At 41.0% G+C, this 27701-nt stretch overlaps 1 protein-coding gene across 1 annotated transcript in view; it reads right to left on the reverse strand.

The window, feature by feature from the left end:
- TBC1D1 (TBC1 domain family member 1) overlaps positions 1-27701 on the reverse strand; it is an 872759-nt gene that overhangs the window by 118865 nt on the left and 726193 nt on the right. Inside the window, exon 15 of the mRNA XM_053700277.1 lies at positions 15336-15494. Coding sequence (XP_053556252.1) covers positions 15336-15494 — 159 coding nt within the window. The remainder of the gene's footprint in view (positions 1-15335; positions 15495-27701) is intronic.

Consider the following 27701-nt stretch of genomic DNA (forward strand, 5'->3'; position numbering starts at 1 on the left):
GCCCCCAGAACCAAATTCAAACTCCAAGGAGGAGAAATTGACTTAATGACAGGTTTTATACGAACCAAAGCTTGTACAAAACAATGAATATCAGGAAGATTAGCAATCTTTCTGTGAAAAAGAACAGAAAGAGCAGAGATTTGTCCTTTCAAGGAACTTGCGGACAAACCCTTATCTAAACCATCCTGAAGAAACTGCAAAATTCTCGGTATTCTAAAAGAATGCCAAGAAAAATGATGAGAAAGACACCAAGAAATATAAGTCTTCCAGACTCTATAATATATCTCTCTAGATACAGATTTACGAGCCTGTAACAAAGTATTAATCACAGAGTCAGAGAAACCTCTTTGACCAAGAATCAAGCGTTCAATCTCCATACCTTTAAATTTAAGGATTTGAGATCCTGATGGAAAAAAGGACCTTGCGACAGAAGGTCTGGTCTTAACGGAAGAGTCCACGGTTGGCAAGAGGCCATCCGGACAAGATCCGCATACCAAAACCTGTGAGGCCATGCCGGAGCTACCAGCAGAACAAACGAGCATTCCTTCAGAATCTTGGAGATTACTCTTGGAAGAAGAACTAGAGGCGGAAAGATATAGGCAGGATGATACTTCCAAGGAAGTGATAATGCATCCACTGCCTCCGCCTGAGGATCCCGGGATCTGGACAGATACCTGGGAAGTTTCTTGTTTAGATGAGACGCCATCAGATCTATTTCTGGAAGTTCCCACATTTGAACAATCTGAAGAAATACCTCTGGGTGAAGAGACCATTCGCCCGGATGCAACGTTTGGCGACTGAGATAATCCGCTTCCCAATTGTCTATACCTGGGATATGAACCGCAGAGATTAGACAGGAGCTGGATTCCGCCCAAACCAGAATTCGAGATACTTCTTTCATAGCCAGAGGACTGTGAGTCCCTCCTTGATGATTGATGTATGCCACAGTTGTGACATTGTCTGTCTGAAAACAAATGAACGATTCTCTCTTAAGAAGAGGCCAAGACTGAAGACCTCTGAAAATTGCACGGAGTTCCAAAATATTGATCGGTAATCTCACCTCCTGAGATTCCCAAACTCCTTGTGCCGTCAGAGATCCCCACACAGCTCCCCAACCTGTAAGACTTGCATCTGTTGAAATTACAGTCCAGGTCGGAAGAACAAAAGAAGCCCCCTGAATTAAACGATGGTGATCTGTCCACCATGTCAGAGAGTGTCGTACAATCGGTTTTAAAGATATTAATTGAGATATCTTTGTGTAATCCCTGCACCATTGATTCAGCATACAGAGCTGAAGAGGTCGCATGTGAAAACGAGCAAAGGGGATCGCGTCCGATGCAGCAGTCATAAGACCTAGAATTTCCATGCATAAGGCTACCGAAGGGAATGATTGTGACTGAAGGTTTCGACAAGCTGAAATCAATTTTAGACGTCTCTTGTCTGTCAAAGACAGAGTCATGGACACTGAATCTATCTGGAAACCCAGAAAGGTTACCCTTGTCTGAGGAATCAATGAACTTTTTAGTGAATTGATCCTCCAACCATGATCTTGAAGAAACAATACAAGTCGATTCGTATGAGATTCTGCTAAATGTAAAGACTGAGCAAGTACCAAGATATCGTCCAAATAAGGAAATACCACAATACCCTGTTCTCTGATTACAGACAGAAGGGCACCGAGAACCTTTGTAAAAATTCTTGGAGCTGTAGCTAGGCCAAACGGCAGAGCCACAAACTGGTAATGCTTGTCCAGGAAAGAGAATCTCAGGAACTGATAGTGATCTGGATGAATCGGAATATGCAGATATGCATCCTGTAAATCTATTGTGGACATATAATGCCCTTGCTGAACAAAAGGCAAGATAGTCCTTACAGTTACCATTTTGAATGTTGGTATCCTTACATAACGATTCAATATTTTTAGATCCAGAACTGGTCTGAAGGAATTCTCCTTCTTTGGTACAATGAAGAGATTCGAATAAAACCCCAGCCCCTGTTCCAGAACTGGAACTGGCATAATTACTCCAGCCAACTCTAGATCTGAAACACATTTAAGAAATGCTTGAGCTTTCACTGGATTTACTGGGACACGGGAAAGAAAAAATCTCTTTGCAGGAGGTCTTATCTTGAAACCAATTCTGTACCCTTCTGAAACGATGTTCTGAATCCAAAGATTGTGAACAGAATTGATCCAAATTTCTTTGAAAAAACGTAACCTGCCCCCTACCAGCTGAGCTGGAATGAGGGCCGCACCTTCATGTGGACTTAGAAGCTGGCTTTGCTTTTCTAGAAGGCTTGGATTTATTCCAGACTGGAGATGGTTTCCAAACTGAAACTGCTCCTGAGGAAGAAGGATCAGGCTTTTGTTCTTTGTTGAAACGAAAGGAACGAAAACGATTATTAGCCCTGTTTTTACCCTTAGATTTTTTATCCTGTGGTAAAAAAGTTCCTTTCCCACCAGTAACAGTTGAGATAATAGAATCCAACTGAGAACCAAATAATTTGTTACCCTGGAAAGAAAGGGAAAGTAGAGTTGATTTAGAAGACATATCAGCATTCCAAGTTTTAAGCCATAAAGCTCTTCTAGCTAAAATAGCTAGAGACATAAACCTGACATCAACTCTGATAATATCAAAAATGGCATCACAAATACAATTATTAGCATGTTGAAGAAGAATAATAATATTATGAGAATCATGATCTGTTACTTGTTGCGCTAAAGTTTCCAACCAAAAAGTTGAAGCTGCAGCAACATCAGCCAATGATATAGCAGGTCTAAGAAGATTACCTGAACACAGATAAGCTTTTCTTAGAAAGGATTCAATTTTCCTATCTAAAGGATCCTTAAACGAAGTACCATCTGCCGTAGGAATAGTAGTACGTTTAGCAAGGGTAGAAATAGCCCCATCAACTTTAGGGATTTTGTCCCAAAATTCTAATCTGTCAGATGGCACAGGATATAATTGCTTAAAACGTTTAGAAGGAGTAAATGAATTACCCAAATTATTCCACTCTCTGGAAATTACATCAGAAATAGCACCAGGAACAGGAAAAACTTCTGGAATAACCACAGGAGATTTAAAGACCTTATCTAAACGTTTAGATTTAGTATCAAGAGGACCAGAATCCTCAATTTCTAAAGCAATTAGTACTTCTTTAAGTAAAGAACGAATAAATTCCATTTTAAATAAATATGAAGATTTATCAGCATCAACCTCTGAGACAGAATCCTCTGAACCAGAAGAGTCATTAGAATCAGAATGATGATGTTCATTTAAAAATTCATCTGTATAAAGAGAAGTTTTAAAAGATTTTTTATGTTTACTAGAAGGAGGAATAACAGACATAGCCTTCTTGATGGATTCAGAAACAAAATCTCTTATGTTATCAGGAACACTCTGAACATTAGATGTTGATGGAACTGCAACAGGTAATGGTACTTTACTAAAGGAAATATTATCTGCATTAACAAGTTTGTCATGACAATTAATACAAACAACAGCTGGAGGAACAGCTACCAAAAGTTTACAGCAGATACACTTAGCTTTGGTAGTTCCAGCACCAGACAGCGATTTTCCTGAAGTATCTTCTGACTCAGATGCAACGTGAGACATCTTGCAATATGTAAGAGAAAAAACAACATATAAAGCAAAATTGATCAAATTCCTTAAATGACAGTTTCAGGAATGGGAAAAAAATGCCAAGGAACAAGCTTCTAGCAACCAGAAGCAATGAAAAATGAGACTGAAATAATGTGGAGACAAAAGCGACGCCCATATTTTTTTAGCGCCAAATAAGACGCCCACATTATTTGGCGCCTAAATGTTTTTGGCGACAAAAATGACGCCACATCCGGAACGCCGACATCTTTGGCGCAAAAGAACGTCAAAAAATGACGCAACTTCCGGCGACACGTATGACGCCGGAAACAGAAAAGATTTTTTGCGCCAAAAAAGTCAGCGCCAAGAATGACGCAATAAAATGAAGCATTTTCAGCCCCCGCAAGCCTAACAGCCCACAGGGAAAAAAAGTCAAATTTTTAAGGTAAGAAAAATGATTGATTCAAATGCATTATCCCAAATATGAAACTGACTGTCTGAAAATAAGGAATGTTGAACATCCTGAGTCAAGGCAAATAAATGTTTGAATACATATATTTAGAACTTTATTAAAAAAGTGCCCAACCATAGCTTAGAGTGTCACAGATAATAAGACTTACTTACCCCAGGACACTCATCTACATGTTTGTAGAAAGCCAAACCAGTACTGAAACGAAAATCAGCAGAGGTAATGGTATATATATATATATATATATATATGCGGTTAACAGAAAGGAGAACTGCACCCCTGAGATAGAACAAAAGCTAGAATAACTTCCATGCCTGTTCATTTATATTGCAACTCAGGGTGCTCGTTCTTTTAGCACACTATGCCCCTTCACAGAGAAAAAATATCCTGTAGCATATCAGTCTGATCCTGCCCAATGACAGTCCAGCGCCGAAATACCAGGCAATTCTTCTCTGAACAAGGGAAGCAACAACCCCAGACGATCGTTTCGGCCTTCTATGGGCCTCGTCAGTGAGGTGCAGTTGTATCTCTCTAAGGGCATGTGTGCACGGGGTCCACGTCTGGATTACCCATTACTCTTAGGGAGACCTAAGGGTAATTTACATATGCGGTTAACAGAAAGGAGAACTGCACCCCTGAGATAGAACAAAAGCTAGAATAACTTCCATGCCTGTTCATTTATATTGCAACTCAGGGTGCTCGTTCTTTTAGCACACTATGCCCCTTCACAGAGAAAAAATATCCTGTAGCATATCAGTCTGATCCTGCCCAATGACAGTCCAGCGCCGAAATACCAGGCAATTCTTCTCTGAACAAGGGAAGCAACAACCCCAGACGATCGTTTCGGCCTTCTATGGGCCTCGTCAGTGAGGTGCAGTTGTATCTCTCTAAGGGCATGTGTGCACGGGGTCCACGTCTGGATTACCCATTACTCTTAGGGAGACCTAAGGGTAATTTACATATGCGGTTAACAGAAAGGAGAACTGCACCCCTGAGATAGAACAAAAGCTAGAATAACTTCCATGCCTGTTCATTTATATTGCAACTCAGGGTGCTCGTTCTTTTAGCACACTATGCCCCTTCACAGAGAAAAAATATCCTGTAGCATATCAGTCTGATCCTGCCCAATGACAGTCCAGCGCCGAAATACCAGGCAATTCTTCTCTGAACAAGGGAAGCAACAACCCCAGACGATCGTTTCGGCCTTCTATGGGCCTCGTCAGTGAGGTGCAGTTGTATCTCTCTAAGGGCATGTGTGCACGGGGTCCACGTCTGGATTACCCATTACTCTTAGGGAGACCTAAGGGTAATTTACATATGCGGTTAACAGAAAGGAGAACTGCACCCCTGAGATGGAACAAAAGCTAGAATAACTTCCATGCCTGTTCATTTATATTGCAACTCAGGGTGCTCGTTCTTTTAGCACACTATGCCCCTTCACAGAGAAAAAATATCCTGTAGCATATCAGTCTGATCCTGCCCAATGACAGTCCAGCGCCGAAATACCAGGCAATTCTTCTCTGAACAAGGGAAGCAACAACCCCAGACGATCGTTTCGGCCTTCTATGGGCCTCGTCAGTGAGGTGCAGTTGTATCTCTCTAAGGGCATGTGTGCACGGGGTCCACGTCTGGATTACCCATTACTCTTAGGGAGACCTAAGGGTAATTTACATATGCGGTTAACAGAAAGGAGAACTGCACCCCTGAGATAGAACAAAAGCTAGAATAACTTCCATGCCTGTTCATTTATATTGCAACTCAGGGTGCTCGTTCTTTTAGCACACTATGCCCCTTCACAGAGAAAAAATATCCTGTAGCATATCAGTCTGATCCTGCCCAATGACAGTCCAGCGCCGAAATACCAGGCAATTCTTCTCTGAACAAGGGAAGCAACAACCCCAGACGATCGTTTCGGCCTTCTATGGGCCTCGTTAGTGAGGTGCAGTTGTATCTCTCTAAGGGCATGTGTGCACGGGGTCCACGTCTGGATTACCCGGCATGTGTGCACGGGGTCCACGTCTGGATTACGTCTGGATTACCTGGTATTTCGGCGCTGGACTGTCATTGGGCAGGATCAGACTGATATGCTACAGGATATTTTTTCTCTGTGAAGGGGCATAGTGTGCTAAAAGAACGAGCACCCTGAGTTGCAATATAAATGAACAGGCATGGAAGTTATTCTAGCTTTTGTTCTATCTCAGGGGTGCAGTTCTCCTTTCTGTTAACCGCATATGTAAATTACCCTTGGGTCTCCCTAAGAGTAATGGGTAATCCAGACGTGGACCCCGTGCACACATGCCCTTAGAGAGATACAACTGCACCTCACTGACGAGGCCCATAGAAGGCCGAAACGATCGTCTGGGGTTGTTGCTTCCCTTGTTCAGAGAAGAATTGCCTGGTATTTCGGCGCTGGACTGTCATTGGGCAGGATCAGACTGATATGCTACAGGATATTTTTTCTCTGTGAAGGGGCATAGTGTGCTAAAAGAACGAGCACCCTGAGTTGCAATATAAATGAACAGGCATGGAAGTTATTCTAGCTTTTGTTCTATCTCAGGGGTGCAGTTCTCCTTTCTGTTAACCGCATATGTAAATTACCCTTGGGTCTCCCTAAGAGTAATGGGTAATCCAGACGTGGACCCCGTGCACACATGCCCTTAGAGAGATACAACTGCACCTCACTGACGAGGCCCATAGAAGGCCGAAACGATCGTCTGGGGTTGTTGCTTCCCTTGTTCAGAGAAGAATTGCCTGGTATTTCGGCGCTGGACTGTCATTGGGCAGGATCAGACTGATATGCTACAGGATATTTTTTCTCTGTGAAGGGGCATAGTGTGCTAAAAGAACGAGCACCCTGAGTTGCAATATAAATGAACAGGCATGGAAGTTATTCTAGCTTTTGTTCTATCTCAGGGGTGCAGTTCTCCTTTCTGTTAACCGCATATGTAAATTACCCTTGGGTCTCCCTAAGAGTAATGGGTAATCCAGACGTGGACCCCGTGCACACATGCCCTTAGAGAGATACAACTGCACCTCACTGACGAGGCCCATAGAAGGCCGAAACGATCGTCTGGGGTTGTTGCTTCCCTTGTTCAGAGAAGAATTGCCTGGTATTTCGGCGCTGGACTGTCATTGGGCAGGATCAGACTGATATGCTACAGGATATTTTTTCTCTGTGAAGGGGCATAGTGTGCTAAAAGAACGAGCACCCTGAGTTGCAATATAAATGAACAGGCATGGAAGTTATTCTAGCTTTTGTTCTATCTCAGGGGTGCAGTTCTCCTTTCTGTTAACCGCATATGTAAATTACCCTTGGGTCTCCCTAAGAGTAATGGGTAATCCAGACGTGGACCCCGTGCACACATGCCCTTAGAGAGATACAACTGCACCTCACTGACGAGGCCCATAGAAGGCCGAAACGATCGTCTGGGGTTGTTGCTTCCCTTGTTCAGAGAAGAATTGCCTGGTATTTCGGCGCTGGACTGTCATTGGGCAGGATCAGACTGATATGCTACAGGATATTTTTTCTCTGTGAAGGGGCATAGTGTGCTAAAAGAACGAGCACCCTGAGTTGCAATATAAATGAACAGGCATGGAAGTTATTCTAGCTTTTGTTCTATCTCAGGGGTGCAGTTCTCCTTTCTGTTAACCGCATATGTAAATTACCCTTGGGTCTCCCTAAGAGTAATGGGTAATCCAGACTTGTACCCCGTGCACACATGCCCTTAGAGAGATACAACTGCACCTCACTGACGAGGCCCATAGAAGGCCGAAACGATCGTCTGGGGTTGTTGCTTCCCTTGTTCAGAGAAGAATTGCCTGGTATTTCGGTGCTGGACTGTCATTGGGCAGGATCAGACTGATATGCTACAGGATATTTTTTCTCTGTGAAGGGGCATAGTGTGCTAAAAGAACGAGCACCCTGAGTTGCAATATAAATGAACAGGCATGGAAGTTATTCTAGCTTTTGTTCTATCTCAGGGGTGCAGTTCTCCTTTCTGTTAACCGCATATGTAAATTACCCTTGGGTCTCCCTAAGAGTAATGGGTAATCCAGACGTGGACCCCGTGCACACATGCCCTTAGAGAGATACAACTGCACCTCACTGACGAGGACCCATAGAAGGCCGAAACGATCGTCTGGGGTTGTTGCTTCCCTTGTTCAGAGAAGAATTGCCTGGTATTTCGGCGCTGGACTGTCATTGGGCAGGATCAGACTGATATGCTACAGGATATTTTTTCTCTGTGAAGGGGCATAGTGTGCTAAAAGAACGAGCACCCTGAGTTGCAATATAAATGAACAGGCATGGAAGTTATTCTAGCTTTTGTTCTATCTCAGGGGTGCAGTTCTCCTTTCTGTTAACCGCATATGTAAATTACCCTTGGGTCTCCCTAAGAGTAATGGGTAATCCAGACGTTGACCCCGTGCACACATGCCCTTAGAGAGATACAACTGCACCTCACTGACGAGGCCCATAGAAGGCCGAAACGATCGTCTGGGGTTGTTGCTTCCCTTGTTCAGAGAAGAATTGCCTGGTATTTCGGCGCTGGACTGTCATTGGGCAGGATCAGACTGATATGCTACAGGATATTTTTTCTCTGTGAAGGGGCATAGTGTGCTAAAAGAACGAGCACCCTGAGTTGCAATATAAATGAACAGGCATGGAAGTTATTCTAGCTTTTGTTCTATCTCAGGGGTGCAGTTCTCCTTTCTGTTAACCGCATATGTAAATTACCCTTGGGTCTCCCTAAGAGTAATGGGTAATCCAGACGTGGACCCCGTGCACACATGCCCTTAGAGAGATACAACTGCACCTCACTGACGAGGCCCATAGAAGGCCGAAACGATCGTCTGGGGTTGTTGCTTCCCTTGTTCAGAGAAGAATTGCCTGGTATTTCGGCGCTGGACTGTCATTGGGCAGGATCAGACTGATATGCTACAGGATATTTTTTCTCTGTGAAGGGGCATAGTGTGCTAAAAGAACGAGCACCCTGAGTTGCAATATAAATGAACAGGCATGGAAGTTATTCTAGCTTTTGTTCTATCTCAGGGGTGCAGTTCTCCTTTCTGTTAACCGCATATGTAAATTACCCTTGGGTCTCCCTAAGAGTAATGGGTAATCCAGACGTGGACCCCGTGCACACATGCCCTTAGAGAGATACAACTGCACCTCACTGACGAGGCCCATAGAAGGCCGAAACGATCGTCTGGGGTTGTTGCTTCCCTTGTTCAGAGAAGAATTGCCTGGTATTTCGGCGCTGGACTGTCATTGGGCAGGATCAGACTGATATGCTACAGGATATTTTTTCTCTGTGAAGGGGCATAGTGTGCTAAAAGAACGAGCACCCTGAGTTGCAATATAAATGAACAGGCATGGAAGTTATTCTAGCTTTTGTTCTATCTCAGGGGTGCAGTTCTCCTTTCTGTTAACCGCATATGTAAATTACCCTTGGGTCTCCCTAAGAGTAATGGGTAATCCAGACGTGGACCCCGTGCACACATGCCCTTAGAGAGATACAACTGCACCTCACTGACGAGGCCCATAGAAGGCTGAAACGATCGTCTGGGGTTGTTGCTTCCCTTGTTCAGAGAAGAATTGCCTGGTATTTCGGCGCTGGACTGTCATTGGGCAGGATCAGACTGATATGCTACAGGATATTTTTTCTCTGTGAAGGGGCATAGTGTGCTAAAAGAACGAGCACCCTGAGTTGCAATATAAATGAACAGGCATGGAAGTTATTCTAGCTTTTGTTCTATCTCAGGGGTGCAGTTCTCCTTTCTGTTAACCGCATATGTAAATTACCCTTGGGTCTCCCTAAGAGTAATGGGTAATCCAGACGTGGACCCCGTGCACACATGCCCTTAGAGAGATACAACTGCACCTCACTGACGAGGCCCATAGAAGGCCGAAACGATCGTCTGGGGTTGTTGCTTCCCTTGTTCAGAGAAGAATTGCCTGGTATTTCGGCGCTGGACTGTCATTGGGCAGGATCAGACTGATATGCTACAGGATATTTTTTCTCTGTGAAGGGGCATAGTGTGCTAAAAGAACGAGCACCCTGAGTTGCAATATAAATGAACAGGCATGGAAGTTATTCTAGCTTTTGTTCTCTCTCAGGGGTGCAGTTCTCCTTTCTGTTAACCGCATATATATATATATATATATATATATATATATATATAAAAGAGTATATCGTCGATCTGAAAAGGGAGGTAAGAGATGAATCTCTAAGACCGATAACAGAGAACCTATGAAATAGACCCCGTAGAAGGAGATCATTGAATTCAAACAGGCAATACTCTCCTCACATCCCTCTGACATTCACTGCACGCTGAGAGGAAAACCGGGCTCCAACCTGCTGCAGAGCGCATATCAACGTAGAATCTAGCACAAACTTACTTCACCACCTCCATAGGAGGCAAAGTTTGTAAAACTGATTTGTGGGTGTGGTGAGGGGTGTATTTATAGGCATTTTGAGGTTTGGGAAACTTTGCCCCTCCTGGTAGGAATGTATATCCCATACGTCACTAGCTCATGGACTCTTGCTAATTACATGAAAGAAATATATATATATATATATATAGCCTAGCTGGGAACACTGTATGCCGGCAAGATATTAAATGGACCGCTATGACTTTCAATCACAAGGTGACTACAAAATAAAGCAGCATTATGATTGTGAATCATAATTGTAGTTTAATTTGAAATGCTAATACCTTAGATACATTTAAAAATGGTTTGGATACATTTCTGCCTAGAAACAGAATTTGGGTATATTATTGCTTGTGTTAAAGGGATAATAAACACCAAAAATGTTATTGTTTAAAAAGATAGATAATCCCTTTATTTACAATTTCCCAGTTTTGCATACTCAACACTGTTATAGAAATATACTTTTTACCTCTGTAATCACCTTGTATCTAAGCTTCTGCTGACTGCCTCCTTATCTCAGATCTTTTTACAGACTTGCATTTCAGGCAATTAGTGCTGACTCTTAAATAACTTCACGTGCAGCCTTCAAGGGCTTAGAAATTAGCATATGAGTCGTCTTAGGTTTATCTTTCAACTAAGAACAACAAGGGTACAAATCAAAATTTGATTTTAAATGTAAATTAAAAAGGAGTTTAAAATTACAAGCCCTATCTGAATCATGAAAGTTAAAGGGATAGTAAAGTCCAAATTAAAATGTCACCATTTTAAAGGGACAGTCAAGTCCAAAAAAAACTTTCATGATTTAAATAGGGCATGCAATTTTAAACAACTTCCCATTTTACTTTTATCACCAATTTTGCTTTGTTCTCTTGGTATTCTTAGTTGAAAGCTACACCTAGGAGGTTCATATGCTAATTTCTTAGACCTTGAAGACTGCCTCTAATCTGAATACATTTTGACCACTAGAGGGCATTAGTTCACATGTTTCATATAGATAACATTGAGCTCATGCACGTAAAGTGACCTAGGAGTGAGCACTGATTGGCTAAACTGCATGTCTGTCAAAAGAACTGAAATAAGGGGGCAGTCAGCAGAGGCTTAGATACAAGATAATTACAGAGGTAAAACGTGTATTATTATAACTGTGTTGGATATGCAAAACTGGGGAATGGGTAATAAAGGGATTATCTTTCTTTTTAAACAACAAAAATTCTGGTGTTGACTGTCCCTTTAAGCTCAATTTGAGCTTTTTTTTGTAAATCAAGTATCTATATGGGTTGAACTCGATGGTCCTCTTTCAGCCTCATCTACTATATTAAACAAGGTTTTGCCACTGTAACAAATACTCTGAAAATTAAACGCACTAAACCTTTATGGAGCAAATATTTTAAGTTATATTCCAATAATGTTTGGTAATTCTAAAATACAAATAATTTGAAATATTATTTAAGGCAAAAAACATTTAAAATACAGCTTATAAATGTCAATTGCAATTTAATTACAAAAATAATAATAAACCAATTATTTCTCACACAAAGCAAGCCTGTCCTTCTGCAGTTCAAAGGGAAAGTTTGTTTTAATGATTGTATTTCTCACATCGCCTAGCACTCAGTATTTTCAATAAAACACAATTCTGTTCCAAAACATATCATTAAAAAGTGACTGACAGGATAAACTATATTGCCATCTAGAAACACAAGAACGATTTTAAGAAATTCTAAGTTTCCCCTCATAAAAGGATCTTTAGCAGCATTGTATGTGTTTTAATGAGAATATTAATTGAACTCTAACGCTACATACAATAGTAGGCAGGGTAACAATGTAAATGCAGTAGGGTGGAAAGTATATACAAAAATATAATTTAGAATTTCAAGTACAATTCTATATCTGTATATGTATTTTGTGGAAAAATATCACTATAGTTTCCTAGGGATTAAAAGCTACTAGCCCAGAGGGAAAAAGTTACTAGTCAACTCAATGATAAAGATAGATAAAAGTCACATTTTGTACACATCTGTTGCAAATCCTTACTCGTCCAGGACTAGTGGAACTTTCATGCCCTAGATCTGTTCTTACTCTTCAATCTCTTATCTTGAGGAAGAAAGGCACCCTTACCCCCAAGTAATAGTGGAAATTAGAGTCCAGACCTGAGACCAAAAAAATCTTTCCTTGGAAAGGAAGAGTCAATAATCTGTTCTTGGAAATTATGGTTGCAGACCAAGTGGCCGATTTATTATTGCCTGGCAGACATTATACGCTGCAGCGTATTATGTCCGCCAGACATCGCTGAATGGTGAACTGCTTGTGCAATGCTGCCCCTTGCAGTTTCGCGGCCGCTAGCAAGGGGTGTCAATCAACCCAATCATATAGGATCGGGTTGATTGCTGTACACCGTTAAGAGGCAGCGGATACAGTTAAGGTCTTAACCGCTGCTTCATAACTGCGGTTTGCGGCGAGCCCAAAGGCTCGTGTGGAAACAGGGCGAGATGGCCCCATTTGGCCCATCATAAATCGGCCCCCAAGACTTGAGCCATAAGGCTCTTCTGGTCAAAACAGAGAGATTCATGTTTTTTGCATTAATCTGAACAATATACACAACTGCATCACAGATAAAGTTGTTAGTGGTGCATAGCAATTTAATGCAGCTCTGTAAGCCTTCCACAGAAGGCTGGTCTGAGATAAGATCAGCAAATTAATCACACCACAAGGCTGCAGCTCTTGCACACACACTATAGCCAGCTTAAAGAGATAACTTTCTGTAAAAAGCCTCTAATTTGCTATCCATAGGGTCCTTGAAGGATTTGCTATCCTCTAATGGATGGTAGGCGAGAGTAAAAATGGCTCCATCATTCTTGGGAAAAATTATTTTAAACTTAGACTGAGAAAAGGGGATACCAGGTTTATCCCATTCTTTGGAGATTATTTCTGAAATCTATTCACGGACTGGAAATACTTCAGGAAATTTTGGAGAAGGCTTAAAAATGAAATTGACCTGATAAACTGGCTTTTTCTCAGAAATCTTTTAATCCATGCGGCCCAAGGTTTGAAGGACTTCACATAGTTGGAAACGTAAATGATCAAACGTATGAAGAATAATATGAATTTTCAGACGAAGAGTCATGAAAAATATCAGGAATCTCTCTATGCGGAGTAAAAACTTGCGGGATCATCAAATCTTCTGATCACATAGAATCAATAAATTTGCATTTATGCTTACTTGGCAGAGACATAGCCGCTAAAACCTAATTTACAGTAGAACAAAGATCATTTTTGAACTCTGGAGAAAAGTCCATGGGAGCTCACTGTGAAATACATACAGGAGTAGGACAAACACCTTAAGCGAAAAAAAATAGGAAAAGACTGACACAAACGCATTACATGACTCACACAGGTACAGCATAGTTGAGCTGGAGGACAACTGAAACAACTTTGCAAAGAGTACACGTGGTCTGTAAGAAATATTTAATCTGATGATTTCCCTCTGAAAAGTCTGACACAAATCCAGAGGGGACAGCCTTATTTGACTCCATTATCCAGGAATATTGAAACACACAGAGAAACACAACAGATTGTAATAGAAAACTAATTTTCTTTAGTGCAGAGTGGGATTATTAACAACAAATACTGAAATCCATTGTCAGCAATACATTGCAAATTAACCCCAAATAATGAGAATAGTTAAACAAATAATTGGATAATAAAGCCTCAAAGCTCTTGAAATGTTAAGGGTACTCATTAATTAATTTGCACCTGCTTGCCTGCATAAGTACCCCTTATTAACAGTGTAAATCTGTACACCTACTATATAATGTATAAGAAGTTAAACATAACTGTGTGTAACCCAGAATGTCCCCTAGCTATGCTATACATTAACATGTACCCACTAATAGCCTGCGGGCTATGTGAGTGCTCTGTACTTCCCAAAATAGCACCCACTATACTGAGCTTACCAGCTGAGAGAAAAAATGCCTACAGTAGAAAGCCTATCCAGTGCTGTGCAAGTAACAGCAAAAGATCTGGAACAGGAGTACAACGACGACCAAACAGGATGAGGCTAGGGACAAGTACCTGTAACACCTGAGGAAGGCTGAATAAAATCCCTTAGGGAAATATGGCGTCACTACCGAGTACTCCATACACCACTCTGTTCAAGTCTTGATTGCTGTTTGAAGGGGTAACGGGTCTCTCATAGGTCTGAGAACTCCTTTCAACGTAGAATCAGGACCACCTCAAATTTTTACCTACTTGTGGGAGGCAAAGAAAAAACCAAACATATATACAATGAAGTGGGAGGGTTAAAAAGCTCTTAGTGTTTGTGGTATCTTTGCATCCTCCTAGTGGCAGGAATTAAATCCCACACAATGATTGTGGACTCTCACCACCTTATGAAAGAAATACATGTGCCCGGGTTCCTGTGGTTGAGTTCTTATTGAGCAAATCTTTAGACATCTTCCCAAAATATTATTAAGAGGTTTATGAGAATCTTGTGCTTGTTTTTGGCAGATAAACATTTTCTGAACATCAGTAGGTATGGTCAGTGTAATTACTATCTAAAAAACTTTCTGCAGTTAACATAACCAAAGCTGTAAGTTGTTACCTTCAGGAAACAATACAAAATAAATATCTGGGTCACTAATAGTATTGATCAGTAATGCTTCAAATCTTAGGAAGAGAGGACACTCTCTCAATAGCTTACCTTTTTTATTGGACTAACACTGCATAGTAAAAGACATCATTGCATACTGCAATACTCAAATAATAAATCTACTACACAGAAAGTGTGTTTCACTGTTTCTTAAAGAATACTATTTTAATGGCTGCCATAGTCACTTACCCAGATCAATCAGTATTGCATGCTGCTGAGTGGTCAGTTGCTTTAGTAGTTCTTTGTACGGGATGTCCTGTAATAGATTTTTACTTGGCATCTGATGTCGTAGCTGATATTGCTCTGCCAAAAACTTCCAAATTTCCCCACGATGGTGTCTTGGTACTCCTAATAAGTATAATAAATAAAAAATGTAATTTCTAGGGTATGTATACTCCTGATATATATGATGCAAGCAAATGTGTCTCTCATGATCCATATAATTTTTAACCCCGTTTTGTACCCCACAAACTCAGTGGTAGTACAAAACATACCAGACGGCACCTCCCGTTTCAGCTTTTTAAATATTTTTACAACACAGGAGAAAGAGCTAAACTCAGGTGTATCCACTAAGCCATTCAGCAAAATATTGTGAACTTCCGATATCATGCACTTACTACATGATTGACAGAAACCAATTCATGTGACTGCTTATCGGACTCTAGTAAATTAAGTAGGTGGAAAATTGCTCTGACTACACTCATAAGAGCTTGATGTAAGATAAATTGGGGATTTTTTTCCTTATCTGTCATTAAAGTGAAAGTCAACCCTAGCGTTTTATTATATTATTATATTAGGGTGCATTCTTCTAACTTGAATTGCCAGTTTTAACTATAATAGCCTGGTTGTTAAAGTAAAAGTTTTTGAAACGCTAGGATTGACTATTGAAACAAATAAAGGGGACTTTCATTCATGAAGTATAAGATACTTCATGTAAAAAGCTCCTTTATTTGTTTCAACCAATCGCCGTTCTGAGCTGCTAAGGAAGCCCACGGCAGATCGCGGTTTTGCTTGAGAGGTAACGTTTTCACCTCTTAGCCAATAGCCGTGTGGTAAATCCGGCTTGGCGCCCTTGGGAGCCAGATTTACTGCATGGCTATTTGCCATGAGGTGAAAACGTCACCTCTTAGCAAAAATGTTTTTTGTTGTGGGCTTCATTAGCAGCTAAGAATGGCAATCTGTTGAAACAAATAAAGAAGCTTTCTATTTGTTTCAATAGTCCATCCTAGCGTTTCAAAAATGCTAGGATTGACTTTTACTTTAAGCAACTAGGCTATCATAATTAAAACTGGCAATTCAAGTTAGAAGAATGCACCCTAATATAAAAGGTACAGGTGTAGAAGAGAATCCATGTAGGGATCCATAGAAAGCAAGATCAAATATGCAAACCAAGACTTTCAAGGCCAGTGTGATGGAATGATAATTGTGTTTTGACTTTTCCCAGTCTTGTGCAGAACTCTGTGTTTTATGACAATGGATGGACAAATTCAAATAAGGAAAAGTTCCAAAGGATGGTTAGTGGATCTATAAAGGCTGCTTGGGCAACCTTGGTTCTGCAGTGGAAGATCATTACTTTTTTATATCAAGGCCATGAGATTAATTGAAGGAATAACAGGGACCAGTGAGATTGAAAAAATACAAAAAGATAAACAAAACTCTCTCATGAAATTATATATTCCTGACTGTAAGCTGAGGGAGTACACTTTGCAAGTATTCAGAAAAGGATATGAAAAGATTCAGAACATGCAGCTGTCCTGGTCAGGATTTTAGTGAATACCCACAAAGCAGCTGGACTTTTACTGCAAAGACCTGCACTGAAGCAGGGCAAGACAGATTACCCTGAGTTCCTGAATATTTAGGAGGGTTATTGCCTCTCTGGAAGACCATGTCCCTTGTGTTTAAGGTATAACCAAGAACATTATCTACCCTGACTGGGACCACAACTGGGAAGTCCTCACAATGGATGCCAGACACCAAAATAGAATGAAATTGTCCCTCTTGTTTTGACACAATACATATTTAAATAATGCAATAATTCCCATTTGTGCAAGTGGTTAATTATGCCTGCAAGAAAAAAAGGCCTTCGCTGTGTTCAGAAAAGCCAAAATGAAGAGGGATCTGAATGAATTTGTGATTGGAAAAAACTGTTGGATGGAAATAGCAAATTGAAACTTATTTTGTACATGAAGAACACAATATCTTGGACCCACTTGTCACACTAAGTATATATTTACCCCCACCCAAAGTGGAAACATTGGCCTCCCACTGGAAAGACCACTCTGTAAAAAAAACAAATGATAAAAGCATTTCTGGACCTGTTTTTTGGAGACACCATAAAGAGCATGGAAACGAATGAACACATTCATTACGGCATCTATGGTTTGAAATACATTATATCACTTTAAGTGCATTTCTGTCCAGGATTATCTTTATAGTACCACCGTTTTAAATTGAGAGGTTACTCTAGGTAAAATTGTGTCCAATGTTTAGTTTCACTGTGACTGGTGTTAGTGTCAGTGCAGTTTTATTTACAAGATTAGTTTTTTTTGCTACTTACTTAAATATAAAATCACCTACAGTGCATTGTGATATGAAAATCACATTTGAAGATATACAGTACTTGAGCATCATATTTCAACATTGTATTTCCTATTTAACAAACAGGAGGCATTGAAGGTTGTGGATTTGCAAGGTGGTATTTGCTTTATGTATTTACCATTGCACTAGCAAGTCCTTATGTAGCCCCACCCCCTGGTGTTGCACAACCAATTGCGCGACAGCATGTTTATCTATCGTCCTGATCAAATGGGTCTTAAGATTGCTGCTTCTTATGGTTGCAGGCTCACATGAGCTAGCTTGCACCACAATGGTTTATAAATGGAGCCCTGTGTGTTTGTCATGACTGGCTGTGCTGTTTTGCAGGGACAGTAAATATTCATACAAAGAATGAAAAATACATATGTATTCAAACTGTCAATTTTCTGTAATGCCAGTCTCTTGCTACTTTTAAACCCAAAGCACCTTGATTTTTATTTAGCTACCTAGCACCAGATAAAAAAAAAGAATTCTGAGTAAAATGATGACACTACAAAACCAAAAACTAAGCTGCATTATAAAACCAATAATTTTGTACCAGTTCCTTAAACCCTTAAAGGGACAGTATACACTCATTTTCATATAACTGCATGTAATAGACACTACTATAAAGAATAAGATGCACAGATACTGATATAAAAATCCAGTATAAAACTGTTTAAAAACTTACTTAGAAGCTGTCAGTTTGGTTCTGTCGAAAAGGCAGCTGGAAAGCCCACTGCAAGTGGCAAATAAGACACTCCCCTCCTCCCCCTTCTTTTGCATATGAAAAGACCCTTTACACAAACAGGAGCAAGCTGGAGAAGGTAGCTGACAGTATTCACATAAAACTTTGGGGCTTGGTTAGGAGTCTGAAAATCAGAGCAATGTTCTTTAAAAATAAGCAAAACTATACATTTATTTTTTTTTAAAAACTTTATGGGCTATATAAATAGATAATCTACAAAACATTTATGCAAAGAAAAAATGAGTGTATAATGTCCCTTTAACGACCAAGGACGTACAGGGTGTGTCCTACAAAAAATGTCACTTAATGACGTACGTCCTTGGGGTTTCAAGCGTTGGAAGCGATCGTGATCGCTTCCAGCCGCTTTCAAGGTATTGCAGTGATGCCTTGATATCACTGTAATACCTTTTTTTACCCACCGAAGCAGAGACACACTTGGTGGCCCTCCCTGCATCGGCCAACGATGTTGTCGATCGTTAGTGGGTGGGAGCCATAGCAGGGAAGCAGGTGGGTAGCCCATCGCTGGATCACTTCCTGACCCTCCATATCCGGTGCGCGCAAGTGGTTGGGAGTGCGCGTGTGGGCACTTTAGTACATTAACAAATGCATTGAAGATGATAGGATGGAGGGAGAGGGAAAGGGGGGTTAATAAATGTTAAGAAAGGGATCTGGGAGGGGGGTAGGCTATTGAGGTGGGGGGGGCAGCCACATTACAGAAAAACATAAATTATGCTTACCTGATAATTTCCTTTCCATCTGTATGAGGAATCCAGAACCTGGCCACCAGGAGGAGGCAAAGACACCCTAGCCAAAGGCTTAAATACCTCCCGCACTCATTCCCCAATCATTCTGCCGAGGGAACAAGGAACAGTAGGAGAAATATCAGGGTATAAATGGTGCCAGAAGAACAAAAAATGTTGGTCCACTAAATGGAGAAAAGTGATCAGGTAATCATAATTTATGTTTTCCATCTTAATATTCCTTACTTGTGGGAAACATATACCCAAGCTCTAGAGGACACTGAATGAAAACGGGAGGAAGAGAGAGGCGGACCCTATTCTGAGGGCACCACAGCCTGCAAAACCTTTCTCCCAAAAGCTGCTTTAGCCGAAGCAAAAACGTCAAATTTGTAAAACTTTGAAAAATGTAATGTAAAATGTAAAGAGGACCAGGTAGCTGCCCTACAAATCTGCTCCATAGAGGCCTCATTCTTGAAGGCCCAAGATGAAGCCACAGCTCTAGTTGAATGAACCGTAATCCTCTGGAGGAGGTTTTCCCGCGGTTTCATATGCTAAGCGAATAATGCTCCTCAACCAAAACGATAGGGAAGTGGAAGAAGCCTTCTGCCCTCTGCACTTCCCAGAATAGACAATAAACAACGCCAAAGTCTGTCTAAAATCCTTTGTGGCCTGAAGATAGAATTTTAAAGCATGAACCACATCCAGATTATGAAGTAATCGTTCCTTCGAAGGAGGAGGATTAAATTGCAAGGCCGTCATCTCAGAGTCTGCGAGCCGAAACAATAGCCAGTAGAAAAAGAACCTTCTAATACAGTAACTTAATGTCAACTGAATGCATGGGCTCATTCGGAGCCCTCTGCAAAACCTTAAGAACCAGATTTAAACTCCAAGGAGGAGCGAAATGTCTAAACACAGGCCTGATTCTAGACAGAGCCTGAACAAAAGAATATATATCTGGAAGCTCAGCGATCCTCTTCTGTAATAACACAGATAGAGCCGAAATCTGTCCCTTTAAGGAACTAGCGGCAAGTCCCTTCTCCAAACCGTCTAGGACTAAGCGTTCAATTACCACGCAGTCAGCCTCAGAGAATCAAGATTCTGATGAACAAAGGGACCCTGTTCCAGCAGATCTCTGCGACAAGGTAACATGGAGGAGATGAGGACATCCCCACCAGACCCGCAAACCACATCCTTTGCGGCCACGATGGGGCAATTAGGATCGCTGAAGCTTGCTCCTGCTTGATGCAGGCCACTACCCGAGGTAGAAGTGGTAACGGTGGAAAAATTTAAACTAGTTTGAACCTCCAAGGCACTGCTAATGCATCTATCAGCTCTGCCTGTGGATCCCTGGACCGCGACCCGTATCTGGGTAGCTTGGAATTGAGTCGGGACACCATGAGATCTATTGCCGGCATCCCCCATCTCTTGCAAATCTCCTCAAACACCTCGGGATGGAGAGACCATTCCCCAGGATGAAAGGATTGTCTGCTGAGGAAATCTGCTTCCCAGTTGTCCACATCCGGAATGTGAATCGCTGTGAAATCTAATCAACCGAAGCTTCATTCCTAAACGCCCAGGAAGTAGAAACTGACCTAGTAGAATGAGCTGTAATCCTATGAGGCGGAGTCTTACCCGACTCAACATAGGCAAGATGAATTAAAGATTTCAACCAAGATGCCAAAGAAATGGCAGAAGTTTTCTGGCCTTTCTAAAACCGGAAAAGATAACAAATAAACTAGAAGTCTTTCGGAAAGACTTAGTAGCTTCAACATAATATTTCAAAGCTCTAATAACATCCAAAGAATGCAACGATTTCTCCTTAGAATTCTTAGGATTAGGACATAATGAAGGAACCACAATGTCTCTACTAATGTTGTTGGAATTCACAACTTAGGTAAAAATTCAAAAGAAGTTCGCAACACCGCCTTATCCTGATGAAAAATCAGAAAAGGAGACTCACAAGAAAGAGCAGATAATTCAGAAACTCTTCTGGCAGAAGAGATGGCCAAAAGGAACAAAACTTTCCAAGAAAGTAATTTAATATCCAATGAATGCATAGGTTCAAATGGAGGAGCTTGAAGAGCCCCCAGAACCAAATTCAAACTCCAAGGAGGAGAAATTGACTTAATGACAGGCTTTATACGAACCAAAGCTTGTACAAAACAATGAATATCAGGAAGAATAGCAATCTTTCTGTGAAAAAGAACAGAAAGAGCAGAGATTTGACCTTTCAAGGAACTTGCGGACAAACCCTTATCTAAACCATCCTGAAGAAACTGTAATATTCTTGGTATTCTAAAAGAATGCCAAGAAAAATGATGAGAAAGACACCAAGAAATACAAGTCTTCCAGACTCTATAATATATCTCTCTGGATACAGATTTACGAGCCTGTAACATAGTATTAATCACAGAGTCAGAGAAACCTCTTTGACCAAGAATCAAGCGTTCAATCTCCATACCTTTAAATTTAAGGATTTCAGATCCTGATGGAAAAAAGGACCTTGAGACAAAAGGTCTGGTCTTAACGGAAGAGTCCACGGTTGGCAAGAGGCCATCCGGACAAGATCCGCATACCAAAACCTGTGAGGCCATGCCGGAGCTACCAGCAGAACAAACGAGCATTCCTTCAGAATCTTGGAGATTACTCTTGGAAGAAGAACTAGAGGCGGAAAGATATAGGCAGGATGATACTTCCAAGGAAGACATAATGCATCCACTGCCTCCGCCTGAGGATCCCGGGATCTGGACAGATACCTGGGAAGTTTCTTGTTTAGATGAGAAGCCATCAGATCTATTTCTGGAAGTTCCCACATTTGAACAATCTGAAGAAATACCTCTGGGTGAAGAGACCATTCGCCCGGATGCAACGTTTGGCGACTGAGATAATCCGCTTTCCAATTGTCCATACCTGGGATATGAACCGCAGAGATTAGACAGGAGCTGGATTCCGCCTAAACCAAAATTCGAGATACTTCTTTCATAGCCAGAGGACTGTGAGTCCCTCCTTGATGATTGATGTATGCCACAGTTGTGACATTGTCTATCTGAAAACAAATGAACAACTCTCTCTTCAGAAGAGGCCAAGACTGAAGAGCTCTGAAAATTGCACGGAGTTCCAAAATATTGATCGGAAATCTCACCTCCTGAGATTCCCAAACCCCTTGTGCCGTCAGAGACCCCCACACAGCTCCCCAACCTGTAAGACTTGCATCTGTTGAGATTATAGTCCAGGTCGGAAGAACAAAGAAGCCCCCTGAACTAAACGATGGTGATCTGTCCACCATGTCAGAGAGTGTCGTAAAATTGGTTTAAAGATATTAATTGAGATATCTTTGAGTAATCCCTGCACCATTGGTTCAGCATACAGAGCTGAAGAGGTCGCATGTGAAAACGAGCAAAGGAGATCGCATCTGATGCGGCAGTCCTAAGACCCAACATTTCCATGCATAAGGCTACCAAAGGGAATGATTGTGACTGAAGTTTTTGACAAGCTGATATCAATGTTAAACTTCTCCTGTCTGACAAGGACAGAGTCATAGACACTGAATTTATCTAGAAACCTAAAAAGGTTACCCTTGTCTGAGGAATCAATGAACTGATTGGTAAATTGATCCTCCAACCATGAACTTGAAGAAACAACACAAGTCGATTCGTATGAGATTCTTCGAAAATGAGAAGACTGAGCAAGTACCAAGATATCGTCCAAATAAGGAAATACCAAAACCCTATTCTCTGATTACAGAAAGAAGGGCACCGAGAACCTTTGAAAAAAATTCTTGGAACTGAGGCTAGGCCAAACGGTAGAGCCACAAAACTGGTAATGCTTGTCTAAAAAGAGAATCTCAGACACTAAAAGTGAACTGGATGAATCGGAATATGCAGATACACATCCTGTAAATCTATTGTAGACATATAATGCCCTTGCTAAACAAAAGGCAGGATAGTCCTACAGTAACCATCTTGAATGTTGGTATCCTAACATAACGATTCAATAATGATAGATCCGGAACTGGTCTGAAGGAATTGACCTTCTTTGGTACAATGAAGAGATAAAATAAAACCCCAGCCCCTGTTCCAGAACTGGAACTGGCATAAATACTCCAGCCAACTCTAGATCTGAAACACATTTCAGAAATGCTGAGCCTTTGCTGTGTTAACTGGGACACGGGAAAGAAAAGAATCTCTTAGCAGGAGGCCTTAACTTGAAGCCAATTCTGTACCTTTCTGAAACAATGTTTCTGAAACCAGAGATTAAGAACGGAATTGATCCAAATTTCTTTGAAGAAAACGTAATCTGCCCCATACCAGCTGAGCTGGAATAAGGGCCGCACCTTCATAGGTACTTAGGAGTTGGCTATAGGTTTCTATAAGGCTTGGATATATTCCAAACTGGAAATAGTTTCCAAACTGATACCGCTCCTGAGGATGAAGGATCAGGCTTTTGTTCCTTGTTGTGAGGAAAGGAACGAAAATGATTATTTACCCTGGAAAGAAAGGGAAAGCAAAGTTGACTTAGAAGACATGTCAGCATTCCAAGTTTAATCCATAAAGCTTTTCTAGCTAAAATAGCTAGAGACATATACCTGACATCAACTCTAATGATATCAAAAGATGGTATCACCAATAAAATTCTTTGCATAATAATAATGCTATAAAATTATGATCTGTTACTTGTTGCGCTAAAGCTTCTAACCAAAAAGTTGAAGCTGCAGCAACATCCGCTAAAAATATAGCAGGTCTAGAAGATTACCTGAACATAAGGAAGCTTTTCTTAGAAAGGATTCAATTTTCCTATCTAAAGGATCCTTAAATTAAGTACTATCTGCCGTAGGAATAGTAGTACATTAGCAGGAGTAGAGACAGCCCCATAACCTTAGGGATTTTTGTCCCAAAAAAACTCTAATCTGTCAGATGGCACAGGATATAATTTGCTTAAACGTCTAGAAGGAGTAAATAAATTACCCAAATTATTCCATTCCCTGGAAATTACTTCAGAAATAGCATCAGGGAGATAAAACACTTCTGGAATAACTACAGGAGATTTAAAAACCTTATTTAAACGTTTACATTTAGTATCAAGAGGACCAGAATCCTCTATTTCTAATGCAAATAACACTTCTTTAAGTAAAGAACGAATAAATTCCATCTTGAACAAATACAAAGATTTATCAGCATCAACCTCTGAGACAGAAACCTCTGAACCAGAAGAACCATTATCAGTATCAGAATGATGATGTTCATTTAAAAATTCATCTGAAAAAAGAGAAGTTTTAAAAGACTTTTATGTATACTAGAAGGAGAAATAACAGACATAGCCTTCTTAATGGATTTAAAAAATAAAATCTCTTATGTTATCAGGAACACTCTGAAAATTAGATGTTGACGGAACAGCAACAGGTAATGTAACAGTACTAAAGGAAATTTTATCTGCATTAATAAGTTTGACATGACATGCAATACAAATAACAGCTGGAGAAACAGATACCAAAAGTTTATAGCAGATACACTTAGCTTGGTAGCTCCAGCACTGTGCAGTGATTTTCCTGAAGTATCTTCTGACTCAGTTGCAACGTGGAACATCTTGCAATATGTAAAAGAAAAAAACAACATATAAAGCAAAATTGATCAAATTCCTTAAATGACAGTTTCAGGAATGGGAAAAAAATGCCAGAGAACAAGCTTCTAGCAACCAGAAGCAATAAATAATGAGACTTAAATAATGTGGAGACAAAAATGACGCCCATATTTTTTAGCGCCAAAAAAGACGCCCACATTATTTGGCGCCTAAATGCTTTTGGCGCCAAAAATGACGCCACATCCGGAACGCCGACATTTTTGACGCAAAAAAACGTCAAAAAATGACGCAACTTCCGGCGACACGTATGACGCCGGAAACAGAAAAAAATTTTGCGCCAAAAAAGTCCGCGCCAAGAATGACGCAATAAAATGAAGCATTTTCTGCCCCCGCGAGCCTAACAGCCCACAGGGAAAAAGTCAAATTTTTTAAGGTAAGAAAAAATGATTGAAACAAATGCATTTATCCCAAATATGAAACTGACTGTCTGAAAAATAAGGAAAGTTGAACATTCTGAGTCAAGGCAAATAAATGTTTGAATACATATATTTAGAACTTTATAATAAAGTGCCCAACCATAGCTTAGAGTGTCACAGAAAATAAGATTTACTTACCCCAGGACACTCATCTACATGTTTGTAGAAAGCCAAACCAGTACTGAAACGAGAATCAGCAGAGGTAATGGTATATATAAGAGTATATCGTCGATCTGAAAAGGGAGGTAAGAGATGAATCTCTACGACCGATAACAGAGAACCTATGAAATAGACCCCGTAGAAGGAGATCACTGCATTCAAATAGGCAATACTCTCCTCACATCCCTCTGACATTCACTGCACGCTGAGAGGAAAATCGGGCTCCAACTTGCTGCGGAGCGCATATCAACGTAGAATCTAGCACAAACTTACTTCACCACCTCCATCGGAGGCAAAGTTTGTAAAACTGAATTGTGGGTGTGGTGAGGGGTGTATTTATAGGCATTTTAAGGTTTGGGAAACTTTGCCCCTCCTGGTAGGAATGTATATCCCATACGTCACTAGCTCATGGACTCTTGCTAATTACATGAAAGAAACAGCTTCTTCCCCTGTAAACCGCACGGTCAGGAAAAAGGAAGTCAAAGAGACCACACCGGTCACATGGAGTGCCATGCATGACGGCACCTGCTCCATGAGAGAAACGCGCCAAAACTAACAGGCCGCACAGTTATCTCAAAAATGAAAGTAAAACCTAAATGTTCCACATCTTCCCTGCTGTGTGGAACAGACACACATCCTCTCACGTTTGACAGTCTTGTAGCATCACACCTGACATGGACTTAGCAGGCAGGCAGTGAATCTCGTCAACACTGATTGCTAAGGAACTGTTAATACGAGTCTGGATGGTTTTGCAGAAAGACTCTCACTGAGAGGCTGACAAGACTACTTGAAACTCCAGTCCCATACCGAAGAGTACTATCCTCCATAAGAGACTACTCAGAATCTTCCGACACTTCTCTGCCATCCTCCTGGGACGAAAGGCAAAGAATGACTGGGGGATGAGGGGAGTGGGGGAGGTATTTAAGCCTTTGGCTGGGGTGTCTTTGCCTCCTCCTGGTGGCCAGGTTCTGTATTCCCACAAGTAAGAAATGAAGCCGTGGACTCTCCTCATATTAAGATAGAAATTCGCTTTTTTGCAAAAAAATAAAAAACACTTTTTTTTTTTTTTTTTTAGCAAACTGGGCAAATAGGTAGAGTGGGGAGGGTTAGTAGAGCTGTTTGGAGGGGGATCAGGGAGGTTGGGGGGGCTAAGGGGGGATCCAACACTGCAGAAAAAATAAAAAAACAATTAAAAAATTATATTTTAGTACTGGCAGACTTTCTGCCAGTACTTAAGATGGCGGTGATAATTGTGAGGTGGGGGAGGGATCAGAGCTGTTTGAAGGGGGTCAAGGAGGGATCAGGGGGTGGGATATGTCAGGTGGCAGGCTGATCTCTAGACTAAAGCTAAAATGAACCCTACAAGCTACCTAATTAATCACTTAACTGCTGGGCATAATACAAGTGTGGTGCGCAGCGGCATTTAGCGGCCTTCTAATGACCAAATCCATATATGTCTGCTATTTCTGAACAAAGGGGACCCTAGAGAAGCCAATAGGATGAGAGCTAATGAAATTCTATTGGCTGATTTGAACAGCCAATAGAATTTCAGAAGCTCTGATCCTAAAGGCTTAAATACCTCCCCCATTTCCTCATAACCCCAGTCATTCTGCCGAGGGAACAAGGAACAGTAGGAGAAATATCAGGGTGAAAAAGGTGCCAGAAGAAAAAGAAAAAAAATCAAATTTAGGGCCGCCCATTGGAGAACACGGGCGGGAGCTGTGGACTCTTCCTGTACAGATGGAAATTAAATTATCAGGTAAGCATAATTTATGTTTTCCATCTTAATATGGGAAGAGTCCACAGCTGCATTCCTTACTTGTGGGAAACATATACCCAAGCTCTAGAGTACACAGAATGCTAACGGGAGGGAAAAAAGAGAGTCGGACCCTAATCTGAGGGCACCACAGCCTGCAAAGCCTTTCTTCCGAAGGCTGCTTCAGCAGAAGCAAAAACATAAAACTTGTAAAATGTTGGAAAAAGTATGTAAGGAGAACCAGGTAGCCGCCTTACAAATCTGATCTATAGAGGCCTCATTTTTGAAGGCCCAAGAGGAAACCATTGCTCTTGTAGAATAAGCCGTAATCCTCAGAGGAGGTTTATGTCCCGCTGTTTCTATGCTAAACGGTTGACACTCCTCAGACAAAAAGATAAGGAAGTCGAAGAGGCCCTCTGACCCCTACGCTTCCCGGAAAAGAGAACAGAGAAAGAAGTTTGTCTAAATTCCTTTGTGGCCCGAAGATAGAACTTCAAGGCACAAACCACATCCAGAAATATGTTG

This window comes from Bombina bombina, chromosome 2, assembly GCF_027579735.1.
Source record: "Bombina bombina isolate aBomBom1 chromosome 2, aBomBom1.pri, whole genome shotgun sequence".
NCBI classification, from domain to species: Eukaryota; Metazoa; Chordata; class Amphibia; order Anura; family Bombinatoridae; genus Bombina; species Bombina bombina.